The sequence below is a fragment of the Macaca thibetana genome, chromosome 16 (genome assembly GCF_024542745.1).
Source record: "Macaca thibetana thibetana isolate TM-01 chromosome 16, ASM2454274v1, whole genome shotgun sequence".
Lineage (NCBI taxonomy): Eukaryota > Metazoa > Chordata > Mammalia > Primates > Cercopithecidae > Macaca > Macaca thibetana.
This window is the reverse complement of record NC_065593.1, coordinates 19,256,600-19,281,871: the sequence shown is the minus strand read 5'-3', so window position 1 is coordinate 19,281,871 and position 25,272 is coordinate 19,256,600. Positions and strand designations below refer to the sequence as shown.

The 25,272-nt window shown below is 56.6% G+C and overlaps 2 protein-coding genes across 4 annotated transcripts in view; both read left to right on the top strand.

Annotated features, from left to right (window-relative positions):
- OVCA2 (OVCA2 serine hydrolase domain containing) overlaps positions 1-15,071 on the top strand; it is a 219,978-nt gene extending 204,907 nt beyond the window's left edge. Inside the window, exons 2-3 of one of the 2 annotated variants that reach the window (XM_050763593.1) lie at positions 13,682-13,890; positions 14,256-15,071. In XM_050763593.1, coding sequence (XP_050619550.1) covers positions 13,707-13,890; positions 14,256-14,755 — 684 coding nt within the window. In that variant the 5' untranslated portion in view covers positions 13,682-13,706 and the 3' untranslated portion in view covers positions 14,756-15,071. Of the gene's footprint in view, positions 1-13,533; positions 13,891-14,255 lie in introns of those variants that run through there. The other variant, XM_050763592.1, reaches the window with a different exon arrangement.
- DPH1 (diphthamide biosynthesis 1) lies at positions 1,557-13,525 on the top strand. Of its 2 annotated transcripts, XM_050763566.1 has the most exons (12): positions 1,557-1,841; positions 5,442-5,594; positions 5,717-5,780; positions 7,928-8,049; positions 8,486-8,643; positions 8,792-8,913; positions 11,366-11,434; positions 11,828-11,984; positions 12,115-12,215; positions 12,719-12,797; positions 13,111-13,251; positions 13,418-13,525. In XM_050763566.1, exons 1-12 carry the CDS (start codon positions 1,781-1,783, stop codon positions 13,505-13,507), a joined length of 1,317 nt encoding a protein of 438 aa, XP_050619523.1. In that variant the 5' UTR covers positions 1,557-1,780; the 3' UTR covers positions 13,508-13,525. The 2 variants fall into 2 exon arrangements, with proteins under 2 accessions (XP_050619523.1, XP_050619522.1); XM_050763565.1 differs by lacking the exon at positions 1,557-1,841 and having other exon boundaries at positions 5,321-5,594.
- Positions 15,072-25,272: the final 10,201 nt, after the last annotated feature.

Here is a 25,272-nt window from a genome sequence, read left to right as displayed (position 1 = left end):
CTGCAGGGCAGTCTGCTGAGGGCCAGTCCTGCAGGTACTTTGCTCTTCCAAAGGTCAAAGCCGTTTCACTGGCTGTCTTCTCTTTGGGGTCTCTTGGGCTCTGTCAGTGATCAGGAGAAAGACTAGCCCTGAGGGGCAGGGCAAAGGTTGGCCAGGGTCCAGAAGGGTTAGACATCACAGTCCTCGACTGCCCACCCTCTCAGGAAAGCACCCTCAGGCTGTGGGCTTTCCCCAAAGGTGCAGTTTCGTCCATGTGAACCTTCTACAGGGTCTACACGGTGGATTCTTTTTTTTTTTTTTTCTTTTTTGAGACGGAGTCTCCCTCTGTTGCCCAGGCTGGAGTGCAGTGGCGGGATCTCAGCTCACTGCAAGCTCCACCTCCCGGGATTACTCCATTCTCCTGCCCCAGCCTCCTGAGTAGCTGGGACTACAGGCGCCCGCCACCTCGCCCGGCTAGTTTTTTGTATTTTTTCAGTAGAGACAGGGTTTCACCGTGTTCGCCAGGATGGTCTCGATCTAATGACCTTGTGATCCGCCCGTCTCGGCCTCCCAAAGTGCTGGGATTACAGGCTTGAGCCACCGCGCCCGGCCTACACGGTGGATTCTAAAGGTGATAAGGGCTGGGTGCAGTGGCTCACATCTGTAATCCCAGCACTTTGGGAGGCCAAAGTGGGAGGATTGCTTGAGTCCAGAGGTTCAAGACCAGCCTGGGCAAAACAGTGAAACCTTATCTCTATTAAAAACAAAAAACAAAAAACTTAACTGAACGTACGCTTGTGGTCCTGTGTACTCAGGGGGCTGAGGCAGGAAGATGGCCTGAGCCCATAAGATTGAGACTGCTGTGAACAATGATAGCACCACTGCACTCCAGCCTGGGCGACAGACCAAGATCCTGTCTCAAAAAAAAAAAAAAATTTTTTTTTTTTTTTTTTTTTTTGAGATGGAGTCTCGCTCTGTCGCCCAGGCTGGAGTGCAGTAGCCAGATCTCAGCTCACTGCAAGCTCCACCCCCGGGTTCACGCCATTCTCCTGGCTCAGCCTCCCGAGTAGCTGGGACTACAGGCGCCCGCCACCTCGCCCGGCTAGTTTTTTGTATTTTTTAGTAGAGACGGGGTTTCACCGTGTTAGCCAGGATGGTCTCGATCTCCTGACCTCGTGATCCGCCCGTCTCGGCCTCCCAAAGTGCTGGGATTACAGGCTTGAGCCACCGCGCCCGGCCAAAAAAAAAATTTTTTTAAGGTGATAAGGACGATCCAGAAACCTGCACCAAGACTCTCAACTTGCAGTTGGGCTGGTGGTCCCTGAGTTCTGTCCTGCCGGACAGTGGGGTCCCCCTAGGTAGGGAACGTGGCCCCACACGGCGGTCGGGTGACCGGCCACTGCTTACCAGGAGGGGGGAGACTGGCAGGGGGTGTGAAGGAAGATCTGGTGGGTGTCCCCCTTCACAAGACTCGGCCTGCAAAGCTCGTGCAGGGAGTTAGCACATAGGAGAGCTCTGGTGCGGGAGTGGCAGGCTCGTGCACGGCCGGGGGGGAGAGGAGTGGGAGACTGAGTCGCAGGGAGAGGGCAACTGCAGTGGTCGGGGACCACCAGGGAATCCCGAGTCCCGGCCTTCTGGGCTGGGGTGGAACTCCGTATAGCCCCGCTCCTATCTCCTCCTTTATGGCCCCGCCCAGCGGGTATCCCCGCCCCCCGCTGACCGATCGGCGATCGATCGCAATGTCTGCGCTCTCCGCGTTCTTCCAGCGCTGTCTTTTTAGTACCACGTGCGCAGGCAAGTGATGGCGGCGCTGGTTGTGTTCCGGGAAGCGGAGCAGGGCGGCCGAAACGGCCCTGGCAGAGGTGGGTGCTGCAACGCTGCGCCCTCCAGACCTCGCATCTCGGGGCGGGGCCCCCAAGTTAGGGATAGGACCGACCCCCTTTAACGGCGGCAGCGTCTTTCTTCTCTAGATCCCGCTGTTAGTCGCCTTGGGCCGCTGTCACCAGCTGGGGGTCGCTGTCAACCGGAGCCCAGGGGTACCAGTCTTTTGCAGCTTTAGGGCGCGACCGAGAGCAGCCCTGAATCCTCAAATCGGAAACTACAGCCTTGCCTTAGCGGGCAGACGGACGCAGGAAGATTGACGGATAAAACGGACTCGACGGGGAGGGAAGGGGCCAGGCCCGTTGCAGCTGGCGTCTTACGAGTGCTCCCTCAGGGAATGCTTTCAGGGAAGAGGCACAAGGTTTCATTCGCCAGGCATTAACTAGGCGCCCACCGAATGCCAGGCCTGCGCTGAGTGCAGGTACTGGGATCAGAGATCTCAGTCTACTGGGGGAATGTTAATGTAAACATATCATAGCTTTGTGATGAAGGAGGAGGTGCCTCCTGGCCCCTGGGACACATTGAAGGGCTAATGTTAGCAGCTCCTACACCCCAACGACCACTAGGGACCTGTCAGAGGAGGATCTGTGATGGGCCTAGGAAGCCTAGGCTGATTGTCCAAGGCTTTCGAAACAACTGACCAAAAACCATAGCAGTGGTAACGTTCAAATCTGGTCTCAGGGTCCCAGCCTGCCAGACTAGATCTCCACTGAACCATCCCCACCGCCGCCCACACGGTGGGTGAAGCCTCAAATCTGGGCGGATCCCTCCTATCATAGTGTGGGGCCCTAGCAGAAGTTGTGGCACACAGTACAGTCTCGATACATATTCGTTGAATAAGTTAATTTCTTGCCTTTTCGTATCCTCAGACTGGCTCCTAAAGAGATATCGGGGTTGAACTAAGCTTAATGTGGGGGCAGGGCATAGTGGCTTACACCTTTAGTCTGAGCACTTTGGGAGGCTGAGGAGGATTGTGTGAGCCCAGGAATTCCACACCAGGCTGGGCAAGATAGGGGGACCCTGTATGCACAAAAAAATTAAAAAATAGCTGTGTGTGGCTGGGCGAGGTGGCTCACACCTGTAATCCCAGCACTCTGGGAGGCAGAGGTGGGCGGATCACCTGATGTCAGGAGTTCAAGACCAGCCTGGCCAACATGTTGAAACCCTGTCTCTACTAAAAATACAAAAATTAGCCAGGCGTGGTGGTGCATGCCTGTAATCCCAGCTACTTGGGAGGCTGAGGCAGGAGAATTGCTTGAGCCCGGGAGGCTGAGGTTGCGGTGAGATGAGATGGTGCCACTGCACTCCAGCCTGGCGGACAGAGTGAGATTCTGCCTAAAAAAAAAGGAAAAGCTGTGCGTCTTGGCAGTGCCTGTAGTCCTAGCTACTGGGGAGGCTGAGGTGGGAGGATTATCGTTTGAGCCCAGGAGGTCAAGGCCGCAGTGGACCATGACTGCGCCCCTGCGCTCCAGCCTGGGTGATGGAGTGAGACCCTGCCTTAAAAAATAATAAGCTGAATTGTGGGGAACAGGGTGAGACCAGAGTAAGGGCTGCAGTCTTGCTAAGCGCTACGGTTTCCCCTTTACTCCAGGAGTTGTAATTATGTGTAAACCTGTCTTTGCTAGACTACTGGTCCCTAAGGGACAAGGTCACTTTTCTGTCCTTACTGGTACGTCCACCACCCTGACTCAAGTGTTCTTCCCATCTTTCCTGGCTTAAGAGTAAGGAGGAGCAATGGGACAACTAAGTCAGTGTATGATGTTTATTTCCCTTTTAAATGAGGAGAGGTAAGTGTGAAAGAATTAACCAGTGTGGCCATAGTCAGTGGGATTCGGAGTAAGGAGGGCAGTCTTTTAAGTTAGTATTCATGTTTAATGGTTTGCTTATAGACCTCATATCTAGAAGCTCAAACCTTCAAGGCATCCTCAGGAGGTGGGAGTGAGGAGACATTCTCCCAGGGTGGCTGGGCTGGCTAGACTGACTCTTGGGTTTTCCGCAGGGCTGTTCTCTTTTTTTTTTTTTTTATTATTATTATTTTTTTTGAGACGGAGTCTCGCTCTGTCGCCCAGACTGGAGTGCAGTGGCGCGATCTCCACTCACTGCAAGCTCCGCCTTCCCGGGTTCACGCCATTCTCCTGCCTCAGCCTCCCGAGTAGCTGGGACTACAGGCGCCCGCCACCGCGCCCGGCTAATTTTTGTATTTTTAGTAGAGACGGGGTTTCACCGTGTTAGTCAGGATGGTCTCGATCTCCTGACCTCGTGATCCGCCCGTCTTGGCCTCCCAAAGTGCTGGGATTACAGGCGTGAGCCACCGCGCCCGGCCCGCAGGGCTGTTCTCTATCAAGGAGCAGTATGTGGACTCAGACTCATTCTTTGCTCCTTAGACCCCTGGTGTCACCTCTACTCTCCTGAGGAAGAAGGTGAGCCATATTCTATTCATGGGCTCAAGTCTTCCATTCCCAGTAATTTCACAACATGGAAATTATACCGGTTACCTTCTGGCTTAATGAATTGTCTCTACCTTCGGGATGAATTCAGTGAGAACGAAAGCTGGGCCAACCCCCTTGGTGTCTGGATCTGGCCCTTAAACTCGGTGGAGTTAACAGCTTAGCTGGGTCTTGTTACTGAACTCAACTTGGGTCTCCCTGTCCTCACAAAGCAAAGCCAAACACTGACATTGAGATTTGCAGGGAGAGAACAAGCATTTATTGTAAGACGCCAAGCAGGGAGACTGGGCAGCTGAGGCTTAAGACCTAAACTCCCTGATGGCTTGCAAGCAAAGGGTTTTTATTTTTTAAATTTTATTTATTTATTTATTTATTTATTTATTTAGAGACGGAGTCTCGCTCTGTTGCCCAGGCTGGAGTGCAGTGGCGCAGTCCTGGCTCACTGCAAGCTCCGCCTCCCGGGTTCACGCCATTTCTCCTGCCTCAGCCTCCAGAGTAGCTGGGATTACAGGCGCCCGCCACCATGCCCGGCCAAGTTTTTGTATGTTTGGTAGAGACGGGGTTTCACCTTGCTAGTCAGGATGGTCTCGATCTCCTGACCTCGTGATCTGCCCGCCTCAGTCTCCCAGCACTTTGGGATTCCAGGCGTGAGCTGCGGTGCCGGCCACAAAGGGTTTTTAAAGGCTGGGCTGCAGGGGTTCTTTAAAGTGAATTAAGGGCTGGGGAATTTCTGGAAATTTCTTACCTACTTTCTGGCTTCAGTCTGTCTTAGGTCTTACATGACAGCAATTAGTTGGCATTTTTCATCTGGTGGGGGGGTCCTGGTTTCCGAAAAACAACTTAGGGCTATATGTCAAGATGTTATCTTTAGTTCCTATGGGGAACCAGACATCTCATGACTCTGACTTGAGTGACTGTTGTTTATTATCTTCTTGTTTAGCAAGTTACTGACTTCCCTAATTGCTGGTTATAAGGCTAGCTAAGATGCCTGGGACTTTTCTTGAGATGACTCAAAATTTTTTATTTCTATGCTTGAGTGGGGGCACCGACAGACCCTGAAAAGGGGTCCCTATTCCACCTCAGTCTGGCTGCGGCCAAAGACAGACACCAGCTCAGGCCTTATATCCATTCTAGTTCGGGCCCCTCGGGGCCGCGTGGCCAATCAGATCCCCCCTGAGATCCTGAAGAACTCCCAGCTGCAGGCAGCAATCCAGGTCCTGCCTTCCAACTACAACTTTGAGATCCCCAAGACCATCTGGAGGATCCAACAAGCCCAGGCCAAGAAGGGTGAGCCCGTGATCATTGACCTGGGGTGGGGGTGGAGGGGCTGCCTGGCCCGGATGGGACAGCGTCCCCCTTGCAGCCCCTTCCTAGCCCTCCACCTCTCACGTCTTTGCTCTGTCTCGCAGTGGCCTTGCAAATGCCGGAAGGCCTCCTCCTCTTTGCCTGTACCATTGTGGATATCTTGGAAAGGTGAGGCTTGGGACCCTGGAGAGGAGGCTGAGCCAGGCTGCTCCCACCCCCTATGCTCATTACCCGGGTGGTTAATGCCCTGGTGGCGGGCATTTTTTCCTTCTGGACCTCCGCCGTCCCCCTTTCCCTCCCACAACCACGCACACACTAAGGGAAAACCCGAAACAAATCTCCAGCTTGCTGAGGCCCTGCGTGTCCCTGCAAATCTCTCCTTCCTAAACATTTGGGACAGAGAAAGAAACCAATCCCAGCGTCTTCAAAGCTGCACCCAGAGCAGGTGGTAGGACCCAGGGAGGAACCTGAGAATTCTCCAAGCCGCCCCTGAAATGTGCTGAGTGGTCAGTGAGAGGTCTGCCGGTGGGGGCGGCGGGGGCACCTTTTCCTCGGGCACATTTGGGGAAGTAGAGCAAGGATGGGTTTGGAGCACGGAGTGTCTGGGAGAAGGTATTCAGTTCCTCTACATCCTACCCCTGTCACTCTAAGTTTCTGCAATACAATGAGCCATCCTTGGTGGGGAGGGTGAGAGCTTAGCCATCTGGAACCAGCACAGGAACAGGGGAGGGCAAGGAAGAAAGGGGACGTCATCCCATGCTGGGAACCTCCCACTCCCCTGCTGCCCCATCCCCCTCCCTCCCCTGCTCCCCATCCCCTCCCCTGTTCTCCCTCCCCCTTCCCTCTTGCCCCCTCCCTATCTCCCCCCTCTGCCTCCCCTCCTGCTTCCTCCCCCTCCCCTGTTGCCCCTTCCCCCTCCCCTGTTCCCCCTTCCCCTCCCCTGTTCCCCCTTCCCCTCCCCTGCTCCCCCATACCCCTCCCCTGCTGCCCCATCCCCCTCCCCTGCTCCCCCCTCCCCTGTTCCCCCCCTGCCTCCCTTGTTGCCCCTTCCCCCTCCCCTGTTGCCCCTCCTCTGCTCCCCCTCCCCCTCCCCTGTTGCCCCCTCCCCTTCCCCTGCTGCCTCCTTCCCCCCACCATCCTGTTACCACAACTCACTTCCCTGCTCCTACCCTCTTGCCCCTTGGGGATGCTCTCTGGGGCTCAGGCCAATTTGCATACATTTTAATCTATAAAAAATTAAGTGCTCTGGCTGACTCAGATGCTTGGGCTGCATTCTAAGGAGCTGAATAATCTGCTTCTGGGCACAGCCTGATTTGGGGAAGGGGGTGGAGGAGGGGGTGACTAGCAGGAGCTCAACTCTTCCACTGCCACACCCCCAGGGGAAAGATGGGGGGACCCCAGTCACTGAGCCAGGCTCCACACCCCAAGTGTGAGTCTCTTCCAAGGAAGAGGGGTTTCTCCTCCATTCCTAGGGTGAGTTTAGGGGTACAGGGTCTTCCCCACCCACATCTTCCCCACCCACCCCCTCCCCCAGTGATTCTGGCCTGGCAGCAGATCCCACCGCAGTGTTCTGGCCAGAGCCTCCTCTTCCTGAGGCAGGAGGCATGTAGGTGGCGCCATGTGCTGTGGGGGACCTGTGCCTGGGTCCCCCATCCTGGGCACCAAGGGTCCTGCCTGTGGTGGGGAGGGAGTGGGGGTCCAGGCGAGAGGGCCCTGTCTATGGTGGGGAGGGAGTGGGGGTCCAGGCGAGAGGGCCCTGTCTATGGTGGGGAGGGAGTGGGGGTCCTGTGGTGGGGAGGGAGTGGGGGCCCTGCCTGTGGTGGGGAGGAAGTGGGGTCTTGTGGTGGGGAGGGAGTGGGGGCCCTGCCTGTGGTGGGGAGGGAGTGGGGGTCCAGGCGAGATGGGGGCTGTGTGTATCCATACAGCCACACCTACGCCCACCGCAGCCTCAGCGTGAGAGTGAGGACCTTTGCGTGTATGTGCGTGCTCACTGCTCTGGGTGGGTGAGTCAGGGCAGGGGACATCTGTGTTTTGACCCCATGTGTGCCGGACTGAGGGTTGGGGTCCCTCCTGCAGCCTAAGCCTGGGCAGAGGAATGAGGGTCCTCGTGCAGCAACAGTTCCAGGAGCGGTTGCCAGGCTGGGGGAGGTGGCAGCTGTGCCCCTCCTACTCTTTGTTGGCAGAAGTGGCAGCTGCCAACCCAAGGAACTGGAGAAGTAGGGAGAGAGGAGCTGGGCCCTGAGACACCCTCCCAGCATTGGGTCTCTCCCACCCCACTCCCTGTGTCCCTGTCCCACTGTCCGCCCCCCCCACAGGTTCACGGAGGCTGAAGTGATGGTGATGGGTGACGTGACCTATGGGGCTTGCTGTGTGGATGACTTCACGGCGAGGGCCCTGGGAGCTGACTTCTTGGTGCACTATGGCCACAGTTGCCTGGGTATGGCGGGACCAGGACACCTGGACAGTGGCGGGGCTGGCAGGGGGGCAGGCTGCACACTCGTCTTCCCCACGGCAGTGGCTTCTTGTCCTGCTTGGAGACACGAGGTCCCTCCTGGTTTCTGGGGTGGCCTCTGCCTGCCTGCTCTGCAGGTACATCTTTCCTTTGGATTTGGTTGCCTTGGCAACTGTGCTCTGTCCCAGATGCGGGTGTTTGAAAGACTGCTGGTCGTAGAGCAGGCCAGGCCCTGGCCGGGTGACAGAGAAGTCCGATTGAGAAGGCATTTCTTGGGGACCCGTGACCCCCTCTTCTCCTACCCTGCCCTTTTACCCCCAGGCTGAAACCACTGGGCCTGGTTGCTCAGAGACCTGAGCCTGGGCCGGGCCCTCTGCTGCTCCTGCCTCCCAAACAGCCCCTGAACTCCTCCCTCCCGCAGTTCCCATGGACACCTCGGCCCAAGACTTCCGGGTGCTGTACGTCTTTGTGGACATCCGGATAGACACTACCCACCTCCTGGACTCTCTCCGCCTCACCTTTCCCCCAGCCACTGCCCTTGCCCTGGTCAGCACCATTCAGTTTGTGTCGACCTTGCAGGTGAGTGGAACGAGGATCCTCGGCCTCCCGCAGGGTGGACAGCAGCCGCTCTCTGGCTGTTGCTGGATCCCCAGGTGCTCCAGGCTGTTTCTCAGCCCTGGCTCTCCTGCCCCAGCCACTGGCTTCCCTTCCCTCGTCATTCCTACAGGCAGCCGCCCAGGAGCTGAAAGCTGAGTACCGTGTGAGTGTCCCACAGTGCAAGCCCCTGTCCCCTGGAGAGATTCTGGGCTGCACATCCCCCCGACTGCCCGAAGAGGTGGAGGCCATTGTGTAAGTTAAAAATGGGGGCCAAGTACATCCTAGAGACATGAGTGTATCCTGGGAGGGAGCCTGAGGTTCATCATCCAGGAAAGAAACCAAATCTAATGTTCCTTACCTGCCCAAGGTTACACTGCAAGGTGGGGACCAAACAGGGACCAGACTTCAGGTTTACTGTCGCTTTCTCCATTGCCCAGTCCACCACCCAGAAAGCTGTGCAGGGTGGGGGCAGGAGTCAGAGGGGCTGATGCGGGGGATGAGGGTGGGCTGGAAATGGTGGGAATATAATTGGAGAAGATGGATGGGCACGCCCAGGCTGCAGCCCCATTAATTTACCATCCGGACAGCTAACAAGCAGAAGCAGTGTGTCTCCTGCCGCCTAATTATTTTAGGTAATGGAAATGCTTAATGTTGTGTGAATGCAGCCAGCCTGAGAGCCGACAGCTCCCCCAGCTGGGACCAGGGAAGGGAGCCCTGTTCCTTACTAATGTCTGGGAGGGAGGGGCACTCCCTGGCTCAGTCCCACGTCTGGGACTTCAGAGGCCGTTCCCACAGGCCTGACACCCCTGCCCCTAGACAGGTCCACATCAGGGCCTTCCCCAGCCCAGACCTGGCAGCCCTGCTCCCTGAGCTGCTTTCCCCCTGTGCCCGCACCACTCGGTTTCTACCCTTGGGGGCTTCAAAGTGTATGTTGGAGGGAGGGACACCCTGAGTGTTAGCCATTCATCAGAATGAAGTGTGGTCTCCAAGAGGGAGAGAAGGAGCTGCCACAGGCAGGTTATCTTCCACACTCTGGAGTCTGCAGGGCTGGGAAGCTACTGTCAGGGACAGCATGTCTACGGGCACACTTGGTACAGCCTGGGGCTGAGCTTCAGATACACTGCTTCCTAGCTGTTTAATATTAGGCAAGTTTCTTAACATCCCTGAGCCTCAGTTGTATCTTCTGTAAAATAGGTATACTATACGTATCTTGGAGGATGAGTAGATAGGACTGCGTGAACTAATTCACTTCAGGTACTTAGTCTGTGCCTGGTACATAGAAGGCACAAGTCCAATACACAGTAGCTGTTGGCCGGGCGCGGTGGCTCACGCCTGTAATCCCAACACTTTGGGAGGCCAAGGCAGGAGAATTGCATATGTCCAGGAGTCTGAGACCAGCCTGGGCAACATCATGAAACTCTGTTCTCTCCAAAAAAGAAAAGAGAAAGGAAAAGGAAAGAAGGAAAATTGGCTGGGTATGGTGTCCATGCCTGGAGTCCCAGCTCCTCAGGAGGCTTAGGTGACAGGATCGCTTGAGCCTGGGAGGTCGAGGCTGCAGTGACCCGTGACTGAATCACTCAGCCTGGATGACAGAGTAAGACCCTGTCTGAAAAAAACAACAACAACAAAATGAAAATGAGGTAGCCATTGTTGTAACTCAGTAACTGGGCCCAAGAGCTAGTTTGGGCAGAAAGTAGCCGTTGTATGCCCTGCGACCTCATGTACAGCATCGATCAGAGGTCCCCAACCCTGGTCCCATGGCCTGTTAGGAACCCTGCCGCACAGTGGAAGGTGAGGGGTGGGCCAGCCAGCATGACCGCCTGAGCGCCACTCCTGTCAGATCCACCACGGCGTGAGATTCTCGTAGCTCAAACCCTGCCGTGACCTGTGTCTGTGAGGGATCTAGGCTGCATGATCCTTCTGAGATTCTAATGCCTGATGATCTGAGGTGGGACAGTTTCATCCTGAAACCATCCCCCACTCCCACCCGTGTCTGTGAAAAACTGTCTTCCACAGTGCCAGAAATGTTGGTTACTTGAACACTACTGTCCACATCTGTATGGAGCTTGTAAAGGAGAAGCTGTTCCCCAACTTCCAAATGAGGATCTCTAGAACCCCAGGTGGCCTCCCCGTGGCCGGGCTGCTCCTTCACTCTTCCCCAGAAGCTTGGGGTGGGACAGTTCCTCGATTCTGCATTATGTAAATAGAGTCATCCAGTTCAAACTCCTCATCTCACATGTGAGAAAACCAAGGCTCCAAGAGGTGAAATGATGGCTTGTCCCAGTTCACACAGAGTCACAGCACAGCCAGCCGGGAACTCAGCCCTCTGGACTTTTTTTTTTGAGACAGAGTCTCGCTCTGTCACCCAGGTTGGAGTGCAGTGGTATGATCTCAGCTCACTGCAGCCTCCGCCTCCCAGGTTCAAGTGATTCTTCTGCCTCAGCCTCCCCAGTAGCTGGGACTACAGATGCGTGCCACCATGCCCAGCTAAGTTTTTTGTATTTTTAGTAGAGACGGGGTTTCACCTTGCTAGCCGGGATGGTCTTGATCTCCTGACCTCGTGATCTGCCCGCCTCGGCCTCCCAAAGTGCTGGGATTACAGGCGTGCGCCACCGTGCCCCGCCAGCCCTGTGGACTTCTAAGCCAGCGAGTGCCTCTTCTGCTGCCCCAAACCACACTCACAGCCTCCTTTCCACCCCTGCAGGTATCTTGGAGATGGCCGCTTCCATCTGGAGTCTGTCATGATTGCCAACCCCAATGTCCCCGCTTACCGGTATGAGCTGGGCCGGGCTGGGCTGACCAGCTAGTGTGGGGTGAGACTCCCGCCACCGAGGCCCTCAATGGGCTGCATCCCCATTTCCTGGCCACTGAGCCACCAGCCCTAAGGATCTGAGGCACTCGGGCCCTGGATCTGGGCATTAGCTCCAGGGCTGCTGTTGCCTACCCGTCTCCTGGGGTTTCCACTGAGATCCTAAAGCCGCCGTCTCTTGTGTCTGCTCAGCTGTGGGACAGGTCTTCCTAATGACAATCCCCGCTCTTGCCTCTGTTCCTAATTACCTGCGTGGGGCCTAAAGGTTCAGGAGCCCACGGGGCTGAGTCAGGAGCTGTGTGCACAGTCGTAGTCCCCACAGTGGCTGCACTGTGACCCTGACTGCTGCTTTTCCAGGTATGACCCGTACAGCAAAGTCCTGTCCAGAGAGCACTATGACCACCAGCGCATGCGGGCTGCTCGCCAGGAAGCCATAGCCACCGCCCGCTCCGCTAAGTCCTGGGGCCTTATTCTGGGCACTCTGGGCCGCCAGGGCAGTCCTAAGATCCTGGAGGTCAGTGGGCTCAGGACAGCCTCTGGAGGAGGGCAGTGGCTGGGAACACAGCTGGGAAAACCTGTAGGCCACAGGTTCACCTTTGGCTGCTTGATTAGGTGACCCCCACCCTGTCTCCCTCTCCCAACAGCACCTGGAATCTCGACTCCGAGCCTTGGGCCTTTCCTTCGTGAGGCTGCTGCTCTCTGAGATCTTCCCCAGCAAGCTTGGCCTACTTCCCGAGGTGGATGTGTGAGTTCCCCCACCTTACCTGCTTGGCTATGATCGGCTAAACAAACTTAGAAGCTGGGTCTTGCCCATCTCGTCTTAAAGGCTGGAGCCAACAGGAATTGCTTCCATGGCCATGGAATTTTAATGTTTACAGAGACCTCCCTGGGAGGGCTAACTGGGTCATCCCTGCTTTGGGACTCTGGGGCTCACAGGCAATGGCACCATCACATTTGTCCTTGTGAGATGCGTTTGAGTGGTGGCTGACACCTGCCCTGTACCAGGTACTAAATTTGGTTCTGGGGGTACTATCACCAGTGAGCTGCCCTGGAAAGCTCATTGTCGGCAGAGGAAACAGGAGAAAACACGCAACAACACGGTATTCCAAACAGCAGTGGGTCACTGTCTTTACTTTAGGATTCATAAAGCCTGTTAATGAATGGGTGTGCTGGGGCACTGTCATGGTCTTCAGCATGCTGCTGGCAGAGGAGGCCCTTCCTAGGGTCTGACCTGGCTTCCCTTTCCAGGTGGGTGCAGGTGGCATGTCCACGTCTCTCCATTGACTGGGGCACAGCCTTCCCCAAGCCTCTGCTGACACCCTATGAGGTAACACGAAGCTCTGGGAGAGAGTGGGCTTTAGACGTGGTTCTCAAAGGCGAGGTCTGCAGTGGAGTGGTGTGGGTGGGCAGCATTTCGCTATGTTCATAGATTCCGGAGTCTGACTGTCTCGATTTCTCCAACGGAGTCACCTCCTAGCTGTGTAGCCTTAGGCAAGGCCCTGAACCTCTCCGAACCACACATTTCCCTTCTGTGGTGGGGGACAGTGTGCCCTTCACAGGCCGTCGTCGTGAGGACTGAATTCAGTAATCCAGGAGCAGAAAAACACTGGCGAATGCTATTGTCCGCTCCCCTCCCCTAGGCGGCCGTGGCTCTGAGGGACATTTCCTGGCAGCAGCCCTACCCGATGGACTTCTACGCTGGCAGCTCCTTGGGGCCCTGGACGGTGAACCACGGCCTGGACCGGCGTCCCCAGACCCCGGGCCGACCCACGCGGGGGAAGGTAGGCGGGGGCTGCCCGGAGGGAGGAGAGACCGCGCCTGGGCACTGGCCGCCTCCCTGGCGACACGAGCCGAGGCCGCCGCCCTGCGACCGCGACGGGAAATGCACAGGAGCGGAGCGGAGGGAAATGCAGGGTCGCAGACCCTGACCAAAGTCTGCAACCTCAGGTGCAGGAGGGGTCCACGCATCCCCCTTCAGCCGTGGCTTGCGAGGACTGCAGCTGCAGAGACAAGAAGGTGGCGCCGCTTGCTCCCTGACAAGCTCCGGGGCCTCAGGTATCCGCCCTTGCTCTGGCTGCGCCCCGCCCTTTGCCGTTGTCATGGGAACGCCTTGGCGCTCCAAGGCCCGCCTTCAGGGTGTTGCGGACTATTGGCTCCGCCCTTTGCATTCCACTTCCGGTCGGGGAAAGACCGCTTCCGGTGCTTCCGTCGCTTCCGTCGCTCCTTGCCGGTCATAATGGCCGCGCAGCGACCCCTGCGGGTCCTGTGCCTGGCGGGCTTCCGGCAGAGCGAGCGGGGCTTCCGCGAGAAGACCGGGGCGCTGAGGAAGGCGCTGCGGGCCCGCGCCGAGCTCGTGTGCCTCAGCGGCCCGCACCCGGTCCCCGACGCCCCGGGCCCCGAGGGCGCCAGATCAGACTTCGGTGAGACGAGCCCTGCTCCGGAAATACGCTCAGTTTTCTCCCTCATGTTTCGTCCCCTCGACACCCCTCAGCATCCCCCACCCTGCGTCCACCCTCATTCCTCCCCCCCAGTCCACACCCTTCGTTTCTCGCGGCCCATACCCTCTTGCTCAAACTGCAGCCTGTCCTCCCAGGCTTCCGCCTTCGTCGTCGTCTTCCGCTGTCTCCTGTTCAGGCCAATCCATTCCCCGCCTCTCATTTCCCCCAGACTTTCGCCTCGATTCCCTCTTTTCCTGTCATCTGGAACCCTCCCGCCCTTTCTCATTTCTTTCCTTCCTGGAGCCTCCCATGCCCTAATCCCATCCTCTTTCCCCATACCGCTGTAGGGTCCTGCCCTCCAGAGGAGCAGCCTCGAGGCTGGTGGTTTTCAGAGCAGGAGGCGGACGTTTTCTCCGCACTGGAAGAGCCCGCCGTATGCAGGGGCCTGGAGGAATCCCTGGGGATGGTGGCGCAGGCACTCAGCAGGCTGGGGCCTTTTGACGGCCTTCTTGGTTTCAGCCAAGGGGCTGCGCTAGCAGCCTTTATATGTGCCCTGGGCCAGGCAGGCGATCCCCGCTTCCCCTTGCCACGGTTTATCATCTTGGTATCTGGTTTCTGTCCCCGGGGCCTTGGGTTCAAGGAATCCATCCTGCAAAGGCCCTTGTCATTGCCTTCACTCCATGTTTTCGGGGACACTGACAAAGTCATCCCCTCTCCGGAGAGTATGCAATTGGCCAGCCGATTCCCCGGAGCCATCACCCTCACCCACTCTGGTGGCCACTTCATTCCAGCAGCTGCAGCCCAGCGTCAGGCCTACCTCAAGTTCTTGGACCAGTTTGCAGAGTGAAAGATCAAGAAATGTCTCTGCTCCTACATCCAGCCCCTCTTGGGGTAGCCTCCCTCATCTGTGCCCTCCCAGGGCCCTCCACTGCTGTGAGTGCGCCTCACCAGGACCAGTTAAGAGACAACGATCAATTCTTGAGACCCAAATTATATGGACCCTGCCTTGTATTGAAGAAAAGGGGAGCACAAGGCCTTAATGGACATTGACTTGTGAAACTCAAACATGAAAATGATTGGAGAGCCCTGGATTAGGAGGGTGACATGGGGAAGACAGAGGCTGGCACCATGGTGACTGCCACATAATAAAGTGGTGATTTGGATTTTGAGCATCTTTTTCCTGGTACACACACAAACAATTTTATAATGGAAGTCGGTTTCTTGGCCATCTACATGGTCTTCTGGGCAGCACCAAGCAGGGAGATGTTTCCAGTTGTGAGTCCCAGGACAATCTCCTGCATGGGGGCACATACTCACACGTTATTGGTGGAAGTTTGAAGGCCCAAACTGAAGGGAAGGAGGCCTCGGTGGCACAATCAGGGAGGAATATACATCTGAGAAGTTTTGGGAAGACATCACCTGGCAAGGCTGCCTGAACCACAGTAATTTAGTCTTCTCTATCCAGATCCCTGAGAGCTGTGTGCTGGTCTTCTCTCAAAACCTGGCTGTGTTCCCCACTTCTCCCTAAGTGCTCTAACCTCGCTGAACTATGAGCTTGAAGGGTGGTTGATGCCAGACCTTGGGTGGAGGCCAGAGACAGTACAGAACAAACAGCCTCTTCCTAAATTGATCCCATCTTCAGGGTTTCTGAGATTGATGCCATTCTTTAGTGACTACAGCCAAGGCCTAAGCAATCCAGCTGGTTTTCTCTTTGGGGAGTGTAGTTAGTTGTTCTTGGATACTTTGAGGATTGTTCAGTTTCTTTTTTTTTTTTTTTTTTGAGACAGGCTCACTCTGTCATCCAGGCTGGGGAGCAGTAGCCAAGATCCTGGCTCACTGCAATCTCGACCTCCTGGGTTCACGCAATTCTGTCTCAGCCTCTTGAGTAGCTGGCATTACAGGCATGCGCCACCATGCCTGGCTAATTTCTATATTTTTTTGTAGAGAGAGGGTTTTGCCATGTTGCCCAGGCTGGTCTCAAACTCTTTAGCTCAAACAATCCACCTGCCTCAGCCTCCCAAAGTGCTAGAATTATAGGCCTGAGCCACTACACCTAGCTAGGATTGCCCACTCTTTCTTCTCTTTACTTTTAAAGACAAGGTCTGGGCCAGGCGTGGTGGCTCATGCCTGTAATCCCAGCACTTTTGGGAGGCCGAGGCGGGCGGATCACAAGGTCAGGAGATCGAGACCATCCTGGCTAACGTGGTGAAACCCCGTCTCTACTAAAAATACAAAAAATTAGCCGGGCGTGGTGGTGGGTACCTGTAATCCCAGCTACTTTGGGAGGCTGAGGCAGGAGAATCGCTCGAACCCAGGAGGCAGAGCTTGCAGTGAGACAAGATTGTGCCATTGCACTCCAGCCTGGGTGACAGAGGGAGACTCCGTCTCAAAATAAATCAATAAAAGACAAGGTCTGACTCTGTCACCCAGGCTGGAGTGCAGTGGCACAGTCTTGATGGCCTCCGCCTCCTGGGCTCAGGCCATCCATCCTCCCCCCTCAGCCTCCCAAGTAGCTGGGGCTGCAAGTGCACATCACCATGCCCGGCTAATTTTTGTATTTTTTGTAGAGAAGGGTTTCACCATCTTGTGTGTGATGGTCTCCAACTTGTGAGCTCAAGCAATCCACCTGTCCCGGCCTCTCAAAGTGCTGGAATTAGAGGCGTGAGCCACCTCACCTGGCCAATTGCCCACTCTTCATGATTTGCCTCCCATGTCCGGTGCCACCTGACAGCCCCCCCCCCCCCCACCCCACACACACTGTGTTTTCTGACTTCTGCCTCTGCAAGACAAGAAGCCTGTTCTTTTTCTGGATGATCACACCAACTCCTGTTTAGCCCTCAGGCATAGTTGCCAGGGAGCTAAGCAACTGAGCGGCAATTGTGGTCAGGGACACAGTACAAATACTCCAGCCCATTTTTCTGACAACCAGACCGACATCCCTTAGGTTACCGAAAGTTCCAGGTTCCTCACTACAGAGAGTAGTAGCTGTCCAAAATTAAAAACAAAACAAAAAAACAGAAACAGGAATTATCCACCCAGAGACCCAGTTACTGGGTGTGGAAAGTGTGTGTGGGGAGGGGTGGGAGGTGGTTCTCCCTTGCTTCAGTTGGCTTCTGCCTTGCTGTTTTAAGGAATCTTCTCCTTCAGCAAAAGGAGGAGACTTTGGAATTGACTGATTACACAGACTGTGGTATCTGACCCATTGAATTTTAGAAAAACTTCTGATTTAAAGTTTCAGAAATTGCACAGAAAAATTCAGATTTCTGGCTTCTCTGGAAATGATAGATTTGCAGTTCAGGGCTCCCATATCCTCATGGCAATCATAGGCTGCCCCCTTGAGCACAGTCCCAAGAGGTGAAAATGACTTGCATACCCCAGCTGCTTGGGATTATTGAGGATGAAAGTAGAGAGGGGGAGAAATATTGGGGAGTGAATTTTAAGCCAAGGCTTAACATTAGAAGTGGGGTGGGTACAGCCCAGCAGTAGCAGGTGGAGCAGAAGGGCTCCTGGTCGGGGTGAGGATTCCTCCTGAGAACTGTACTGTCCAAGCTAGAGGGAAACATGGGATCCACTAGTTCTCAACAAGTGGAACAGGTCACTTCCCATCATGCTGTCCAGGAGCAAGAGAGACTCTTAGGGGGTTGTGCCCTCTCCCCACCCTCAATGTGCAGAGTCTGTGTACCATTTACATCCAGATCATTTGTTAAAACCTGAATTCTGGCCCTGCGCGGTGGTTCATGCCTGTAATGCCAGCACTCTGGGAGGCCGAGGCGGGCGGATCACCTGAGGTCGGGAGTTTGAGGCCAGCCAGATCAACAGAGAAAAACTCTGTCTCTGCTAAAAATACAAAATTAGCTGGGCATGGTGGCGCATACCTGTAATCCCAGCTACTCGGGAGGCTGAGGCAGGAGAATCGCTTGAACCTGGGAGGCAAAGGTTGCGGTAAGCCAAGATTGCGCTGTTGCACTCCAGCCTGGGCAACAAGAGCAAAACTCCGTCTCAAAATAATAATAATAATAATAATAAGTAGCTGGGTGTGGTGGCATGCACCTGTAATCCTAGCTACTTGGGAGGCTGAGGTGGGAGAATCGCTTGAACCCGGGAGGCGGAGGTTGCAGTGAGCTGAAATTGTGCCACTGCATTCCAGCTTGGGTGGCAGAGTGAGACTCCGTCTCAAAAAAACAAACCAACCAACTTGAATTATGGGGCCAACTCCAGATGTACTGAGTCAGAATCACTGGGACCCAGGAATCTGTATTTTGGCAAATTGCCCCCATCATTCCCAAGCAGGGTATTTGAAAAACCACTGCCTTAGGGGTTGAAGAAAAGTCTCTGCTGAGGGTGTGTTATTTGAAAAAACCCCTAGTGTGACTCTCATGCAACCCACCAGGGAGGGGAGCAAGCTCCCCAGAAGAATCACTGGTTAAACATTTTCAATTTATAGCAAAGGAAAATTAGGTCCGAAGGATAGAAATAGGAATAGCATTCATTCATTCATTCATTCATTCATTCATTCAGAGACGGAGTCTCGCTCTGTCACCCAGGCTGGAGTGCAGTGGTACAGTCTCCGCTCTCTGCGACCTCCACCTCCCGAGTTCGAGTGATTCTCCTGCCTCAGCCTCCTGAGTAGCTGGGACTACAGGTGTGCATCACCACTCCCAGCTAATTTTTGCATTTTTAGTAGAGACAGGGTTTCGCCATGTTGGCCAGGCTGGTCTCGAACCCCTGATCTCAAGTGATCTCACCTCAGCCTCCCAAAGTGTTGGGATTACAGGCGTGAGCCACTGCGCCCGGCCAGAATACCATTTATTGAGTACTAACTGTACAGCAGACATTGTAATAAGCAAACGCTTTAATGTTGCCTAATTTAGGGCCAGGTGCAATTGCTCATGCCTGTAATCCCAGCACTTTGGGAGGCTGAGGCATGAGGATCAGTTGAGCCCAGGAGTTCAAGACCAGCCTTGGCAACACAGTAAGACTCCCTCTCTACAAATAATTTAAAAGTTAGCTGGGTGTGGTGGCATGCACCTTTGGTCCCAGCTACTTGGGAGGCTCAGGTGGGAGGATCACTTGAGCCCAGGAGTTTGAGGCTGCAGTAAGCTGTGATTGTGCCATTGCATTCCAGCCTGGGAGACAGAGCTAGATAGACCCTGTCTCCAAAAGAAAAAAAAAAAAAAAAAACTACAAAAATTGGCTGTGGGTGGTGGCACACACCTGTAGTCCTAACTACTCAGGATGCTGAGACAGAGAATTGCTTGAACCTGGGAGGGGGAGGTTGCAGTGAGCCAGGATCATGCCACTGCACTTCAGCCTGGGCGACAGAGCAAGACTATGTCTCAGAAAAAAAATAAATAAAATTATATATATACACACACACACATATATATATAAAACACATGTTATATATATTAGGAGATTATATATATAGCTTAAACCTCACAACTTCATGTTTAATCTCACAACTTCACGAGGTAGGTACCATTAGTATTGTTATTTGAGACGGAGTGTCACTCAGCCACCCAGGCTGGAGTTCAGTGGTGAGATCTTGGCTCACTGCAACCTCTGCTTCCCAGGTTCAAGTGATTCTAATGCCTCAGCCTCCTGAGTAGCTGGAATGACTGGCAAACACCACCATGGCCGGCTAATTTTTTGTGTTTTTAGTAGAGACAGAGTTTGACTATGTTGGCCAGGCTGGATTATTATTATTAAGACAGGGTCTACCTCTGTCACCGGGTGCAGGATCATGGCCCACTGCAGCCTCAACCTCTTGGGCTCAAGTGACCCTCCCGCCTCAGCCTCCTGAGTAGCTTAGCTGAGACTACAGGGGCCACCTATCACACTGGCCTTTTTTTTTTTTTTTTTAAAGAGATGGGGTTTCACTATGTTGCCCAGGCTGGTCTCGAACTCCTGGGCTCAGGCAGTCCTCCAGCCTCGGCTCCCCTGCAAAATGTTGTGATTACAGGCATGAGCCATGTCTCCCAGCCCTAAAGATTTTTTTTTTTTTTTGAGACAGGGTCTCACTCTGTCATCCAGGCTGGAGTACAGTGGCGCAATCACGGCTCGCTGCAGCCTCAACCTCCCAGCCTCAAGCAATCCTCCCACCTCAACTTCCCAAGTAGCTGGGACTACAGGTGTGCAAAACTAATTTTCTTTTTTTTTCTTCTTTATTTCTTTTTTGTAGAGATAGGGGTTGCATTGTATTGCCCAGGCTCGTCTCGAACTCCTGGGCTCAAGTAATCCTCCCACCTCTAGCCTCCCACAGTGCTGGGATTACAGGCCTGAGCCACCATGCCTGGCTCCTAAATGATTTCTAAGATGCTAAACAACCCTGACATTGCACGGTCAATCCTCTGGTTCTTTCCCCTCTGACCACACTCTGACCTCTTCTCAGAACATCCCAACCATTTCTCTTTTCTACCTCTGATTCCTCCTTTAATTCCTAAAGCTCTTAGGAAACAGAGCCCCCTTAGCAAGGAACCCCTCAAAAGCCCCAGGCCCAGAGTGAACCCGGGAGGCGGAGCTTGCAGTGAGCCGAGATAGTGCCACTGCCCTCCAGCCTGGGCGACAGAGTGAGACCGTCTCAGAAGAAAAAAGAAAAAGTGTATGTATAACATACATATAATATAGATTATATATATAAGACAATAAATATATATAGCCTAACGCTCAAGGTGTACCCCCCGCATCCCGTTCATTCTGCCTAAGTGCCCCGAGCTGGGGTACCCTCCCAACACCACCCCCTCACAAACATGTAGTAGCCTAACGGAATACTTAAGATCAAAATAACATTCTGCTGTTTTCGGATTTTTACTCACATGATCCTACTTAATCCTCACAATGCACCTGCCGAGGAGAAGAGATTATTATCCCGTTTTACAGAAAGCTCGGAAACAGAACATGGCCCCTTAAATAACCACCAGCTGCTGCTGATGCCAGGCTGAACCTCCGGCTTCCCAGAGCACTATACCCAGCAGTACACTGCAGTCCACCCACTGACATCCACTGGAACCCAGAAAGAAGTGCGTTTTAATCTGCAAGACCTCGGGGCCCTGGGGAGGTGGGGTGGCTAGCACGTGGGTGTTGATTAACTGGAAAACCCGCACCGAGTGTCTTAGAAGTCCTTCACAAAGGCGCGGGGTGGGGAGTGAAGCGGGGGGAGTAGGGCGTGAGACATTAAGAAAAATTGGATTACTGTGTGGTGGGCTGGGTTGCATTAACCATTCCCAACACTATCTCCGGGCAAGTCTCACACCTGATATTCAATAGACATCCCCTGCAGTGGGTGATGTTGGCAGTGGCAGGCGACACATACAATATTTTTAGGGGTCCTTGTTCACACTTCACCTGCACCAGAGGACTTCAGCCCCTGTGGTATTCACTCCTCTTTAGGGCTAATTTGAGGAACTGTCTCAAATTGGAATCCAACACCTAGAGACAGGCTGAGGTGGGCATGCTGATCTGTTGGGACGCTTCGGGGACCAGGTTAACTTTACAAGCGCACTGGCTTCCAGAGGGCTGGGGACCCTTCTTATCCTCCTAACTCAGAGGGAAAAGGGGGGTGGAAGGAGGAGAGGCTGTGGCTCTATCAGGAAAGGGATTCAAGGGTTTACTCTTCGCCCAACGCCCACTTCAGCTGGGGGTTCCTGGAAGAACGGGGCTGTGGAGTATTTCAGAAAACTCCCTCTACTGTCTTCAGGCCCCAGGAGACAAACCTTGTTCCAAGCCTCCTGGTCCCAGTGGCTTCCCTCCCACCGAAATCGAAAGAACCCGAGTCCCAGCCCGACCCCTTCTCTCGCCGAGCCCTGGCTGGGATACCTTGTTCGGGAGGGCAGCACGGCCTCAGTCTGGCCGCCAGACGCACTCCGCAGGCCGCGCGCGCGCTCGAGCCTCGGTGGACTCAGCCGCCAGCCCCGGGAGGCCGCCTCCCTGCGCAGCACCTCCTACCACCCGCGCGGGCACGTGGGATGTTGACTCGCTGCCCCCGCCTCCTCCTGCTCCGCGTCCCCCGCCCGCGGCTCGGGGCGCGGCGTGGCGCGGCGCGTGGGCGTGCTGCGGGGCGACCATGGCTGTAGACTGTTACCTCCAGTTCCCACAGTAACAATCGAAAGCCACGGTTGCCCTGGAGACGCGGGGGCGGGGCGCGCGGACGGCGCCGGCGCGGGGCGGGCTGACGTCAGGGCCGCGGGGGGCCGGGCGGGGCAGTGGGGGCTGAGGAGCGCGCGTGGGCCGCCGCCCCTCGCAGTCCCTAGGGACCCGGACGGGGCGGCCCGATGGCGGCGTCTGCGTTGATCAGCACCGCGGACAGCGGCGGCGCGGGCAGCGGGCCGGGGGCGGGGCCCTGAGGGACAGGGACTGGGGGTCCCGGGGCGCGGCGGCGGCCGGGGCCGCGGTCCTGGGGCGGGGCCAGGCGTCGGTGGCCGTGACTGGAGACTGTTACTGAGGGCGGCCCGGGCAGTAAGCAGTCTAGAGCCAAGGTGCCGGCGCGCTGTCCGGGCGGGGTGCCCCGGTCGCCCCGGTTGGGGGCGCTGCTGCTCCGCCTCCCCCGCGTCTCCCGCCCTGTCCCGCCCGGCGCTCGCGACCAGGCACGCGGCCCCTGACGTCAGAGGGCCGTGACGTCAAAGATGTCCCAGAGGGGGCACTTCCGGCGGGGGGCGGGGGCGGGGCGGGCCCTGCCGAGGCCCCGCCCCCCGGTCCTGAGAGGACAGCTCCGCTCGCAGAGGCGGGAAGCCGTGGGCGCCACGGGACCCGCTGGACGGGACCGGCCGGGGAGGGGCGCCCGGCGCCATGCGGGGCGGGGGTCCCAGGAGGGCCGAGGAGGCGGGGGTGGGCGTCCGTCTGTCGCCTGCACCGCCGCTTAGCCGGCCCGGGCAGCGAGGCTGAGTCACCGCGCCGCAGGGAGGGAGAGGAGGGGCGCATCTCCTGGGGCGCCAGCACCTTCGCCCCACTTTCCCGGGAGGATGGCGCAGGAGCCCCAGGAAAGCCGGGGGGTCTCCGAGGTCGGTCCTCCACTCGATGCTCCTCCGAAGTAGCTGCGTCTCCATCGGGCGCCGGCAGGTGCTGCGCGGGCTCGTGTCGTCTCTGGCCCCGGCTCCACAGCCGCGAGGGGACCCCGGTGCCCCCCGCCCGCCCCCGTCCCCACCCCGGAGGGGCCGCCCCACCCGCCGCCTGCCCGTCCCTTCCTCGCCTTCCCGTCCATGTCCGCACATCTGTCCCTCCGCGGCCGGTCCGTCCCGCTTACCTGGCGGGCCGCGTCGCCACTGCCCGGTCGCCTCCCGCAGCCTGGCCGGCGCGGCGGCTTTTATAGGCGCGCGTAGTACTCGTGCGGCGGCTCATTCATGCGGCCGCGGCTCCTACACACTGACGCGCTGCCGACGTCAGCGGGGAATTTAGGAAATGGGAAAAGGGGCTATTTATAGTGGCGAGGCGGGGGGTGGGGACCGAGGCGACCGGGAGGGGAGGAAGGGGCGCGGAAGCAGCGGCGGGGTGGGGGGAGCCGCGCCCCTGCCCCGCTGACAAGGGGTTAATTTTCCGGAACCGCGGGCCAGGGGGCCGGGGAGGCGGCGCTGGGGGGCGCGGCGGGCCCTTCGTGCTTATTCACGCTCTCCTTCCGGAGCCCCGCGGCTCCTGGGGGTCTTCACCTGGCAGCCCCTTCCCCCTTCTCAGTTCCTGGACCTGAGGGCTCTGCCGTCACACCCCGCAAGGCCACTGCGGTGTCGCCACCCTCTTGTCCTGCGGGGTGGGCAGGAGAGCAGGAGAGGAAGCTGGATTCCCTTGGGGGCCTGGGGCGCCGCTAGGGCTGTGGCATCGGGGGCCAGGAGGAGAAGAGCAGGGGAGCCCGAGGTAGCCCAGGAGTCTTTAGCGGAGGAGCCTGGGCCTGGGAGGGAAGGCCCAGCGGGGGTTTGGGTACCACCCAGGAAGTGGAGACCCTAGGGAAGGCAGAGAAGTTGGGGAAGGTGGGCCAACCTCCCCAGAAATGATGAGCAAAGGGATCCTCTATGAGGGAGCTGGGGGAACGCGCCCGAGGTAGGAGTGAGAGGAATGGGCAGCCTCAGCAAGGGAGAGAGGAAAGGCTGTCAGTGCCACGCTCCAGAGCCTGGCAGCTAGGACCCACATTCGGACCATCTGTGGCACGACGGACGCTCCCAGAGCTCATGTTAGGGTGATAGAAAGTGAAGGAGACCAGCAGTTTGGCCAAGAGGGGCCCCCAGGAGATGAGGAGGACCGTTTCCTGGAGGAGTTAGTGTTCCTGGATGCCAGAATTGGCAGGAGAGCCCATGACTTGTGGGGCAGTTCCCCTGGTTGGGAGCAGGGAAATGCATGGTCCTGGCCCAGCCTGGCTCCATCGAGATGGAGGAAGGGTCTACATGGGAGGAGAGTGTTCAGACGAGGAGCTGGACCAGGATGGGGAGGGCTGTGCATGGCATGGCCGGAAGAGCGGGGCAGGGAGAGAAGGGTCGAAGAATTAAGTCCACGGGAGGGCAAGGAGGTACTCTCACTGCCTGGGCTGGGGCAGGACTGTGAGACCCTCCTTTACAGATGCAATTAGGGCTTGAGAATGGGGGGTAGGGATAGTAAGATAACTTGGGGAGCTGAAGAATAAAGACTATGGGTACGGCAGACCCCTGTGGCAGGTTAGCAATGCACAGACTCCACAAAGATATAAGGGACGGAAGGGCTCTTTGGAAGTGGGGGGGATCTGACTCTATCAAAAGGAGAAAAGATAAAAGAGATGGGGTCAGAGAGGCCCTGCATAGTCTGGATTTAGCCTCCTAGAGCTCCCGTTTTCTTGCCGCTAGCCTTTGTCCCACGGGTTCTATTATTCACAAATGCCTTCCTGCGCGGTGGGAGAACTCCTATTCATCCGTCAAAGCCCAGCTCTAGGAGCACTTCTGAGGAGCCTCTCCACCTCCCCTCAGCACTCCGTAACTTCCGTAACTTCCACCTCAGGCCGCCGCACGTCCCTCGGCCAAGATGTCGGGGTCCGACTTCCCTAGAGACCGGCAGCTCCGGAGGCCTCCGTTTTCCTCTTTGGGACCTCACTGCTTCTAAAGTGAGGATGCTACGAGGAGACATGGGAGAGGGCGTGGGTAAGATGGATCCAGAACATGGGGCGGACTCAGGCAGCGGCGGGAATCAGGCGGACTCGTTTGGACCGAAGCCTCCGCCAGGCACCGAAGCGGTGAAGTCGCCTGCGCTGCAAAGGTAGCCTCCGGGGGGCGCCCGAGACCTTGGTGTCGCTCGGGGGCCGCTGGTAGCCGCGCCCGCTGCCCCTCGCCGGGTGACTCAGCCGGTACCTCTGGCGGGGCCATGAGGGCCAGAGGACAGCGCGGGGGGCGGCGAGCACGGTTGCTAAGCTCTCCAAGG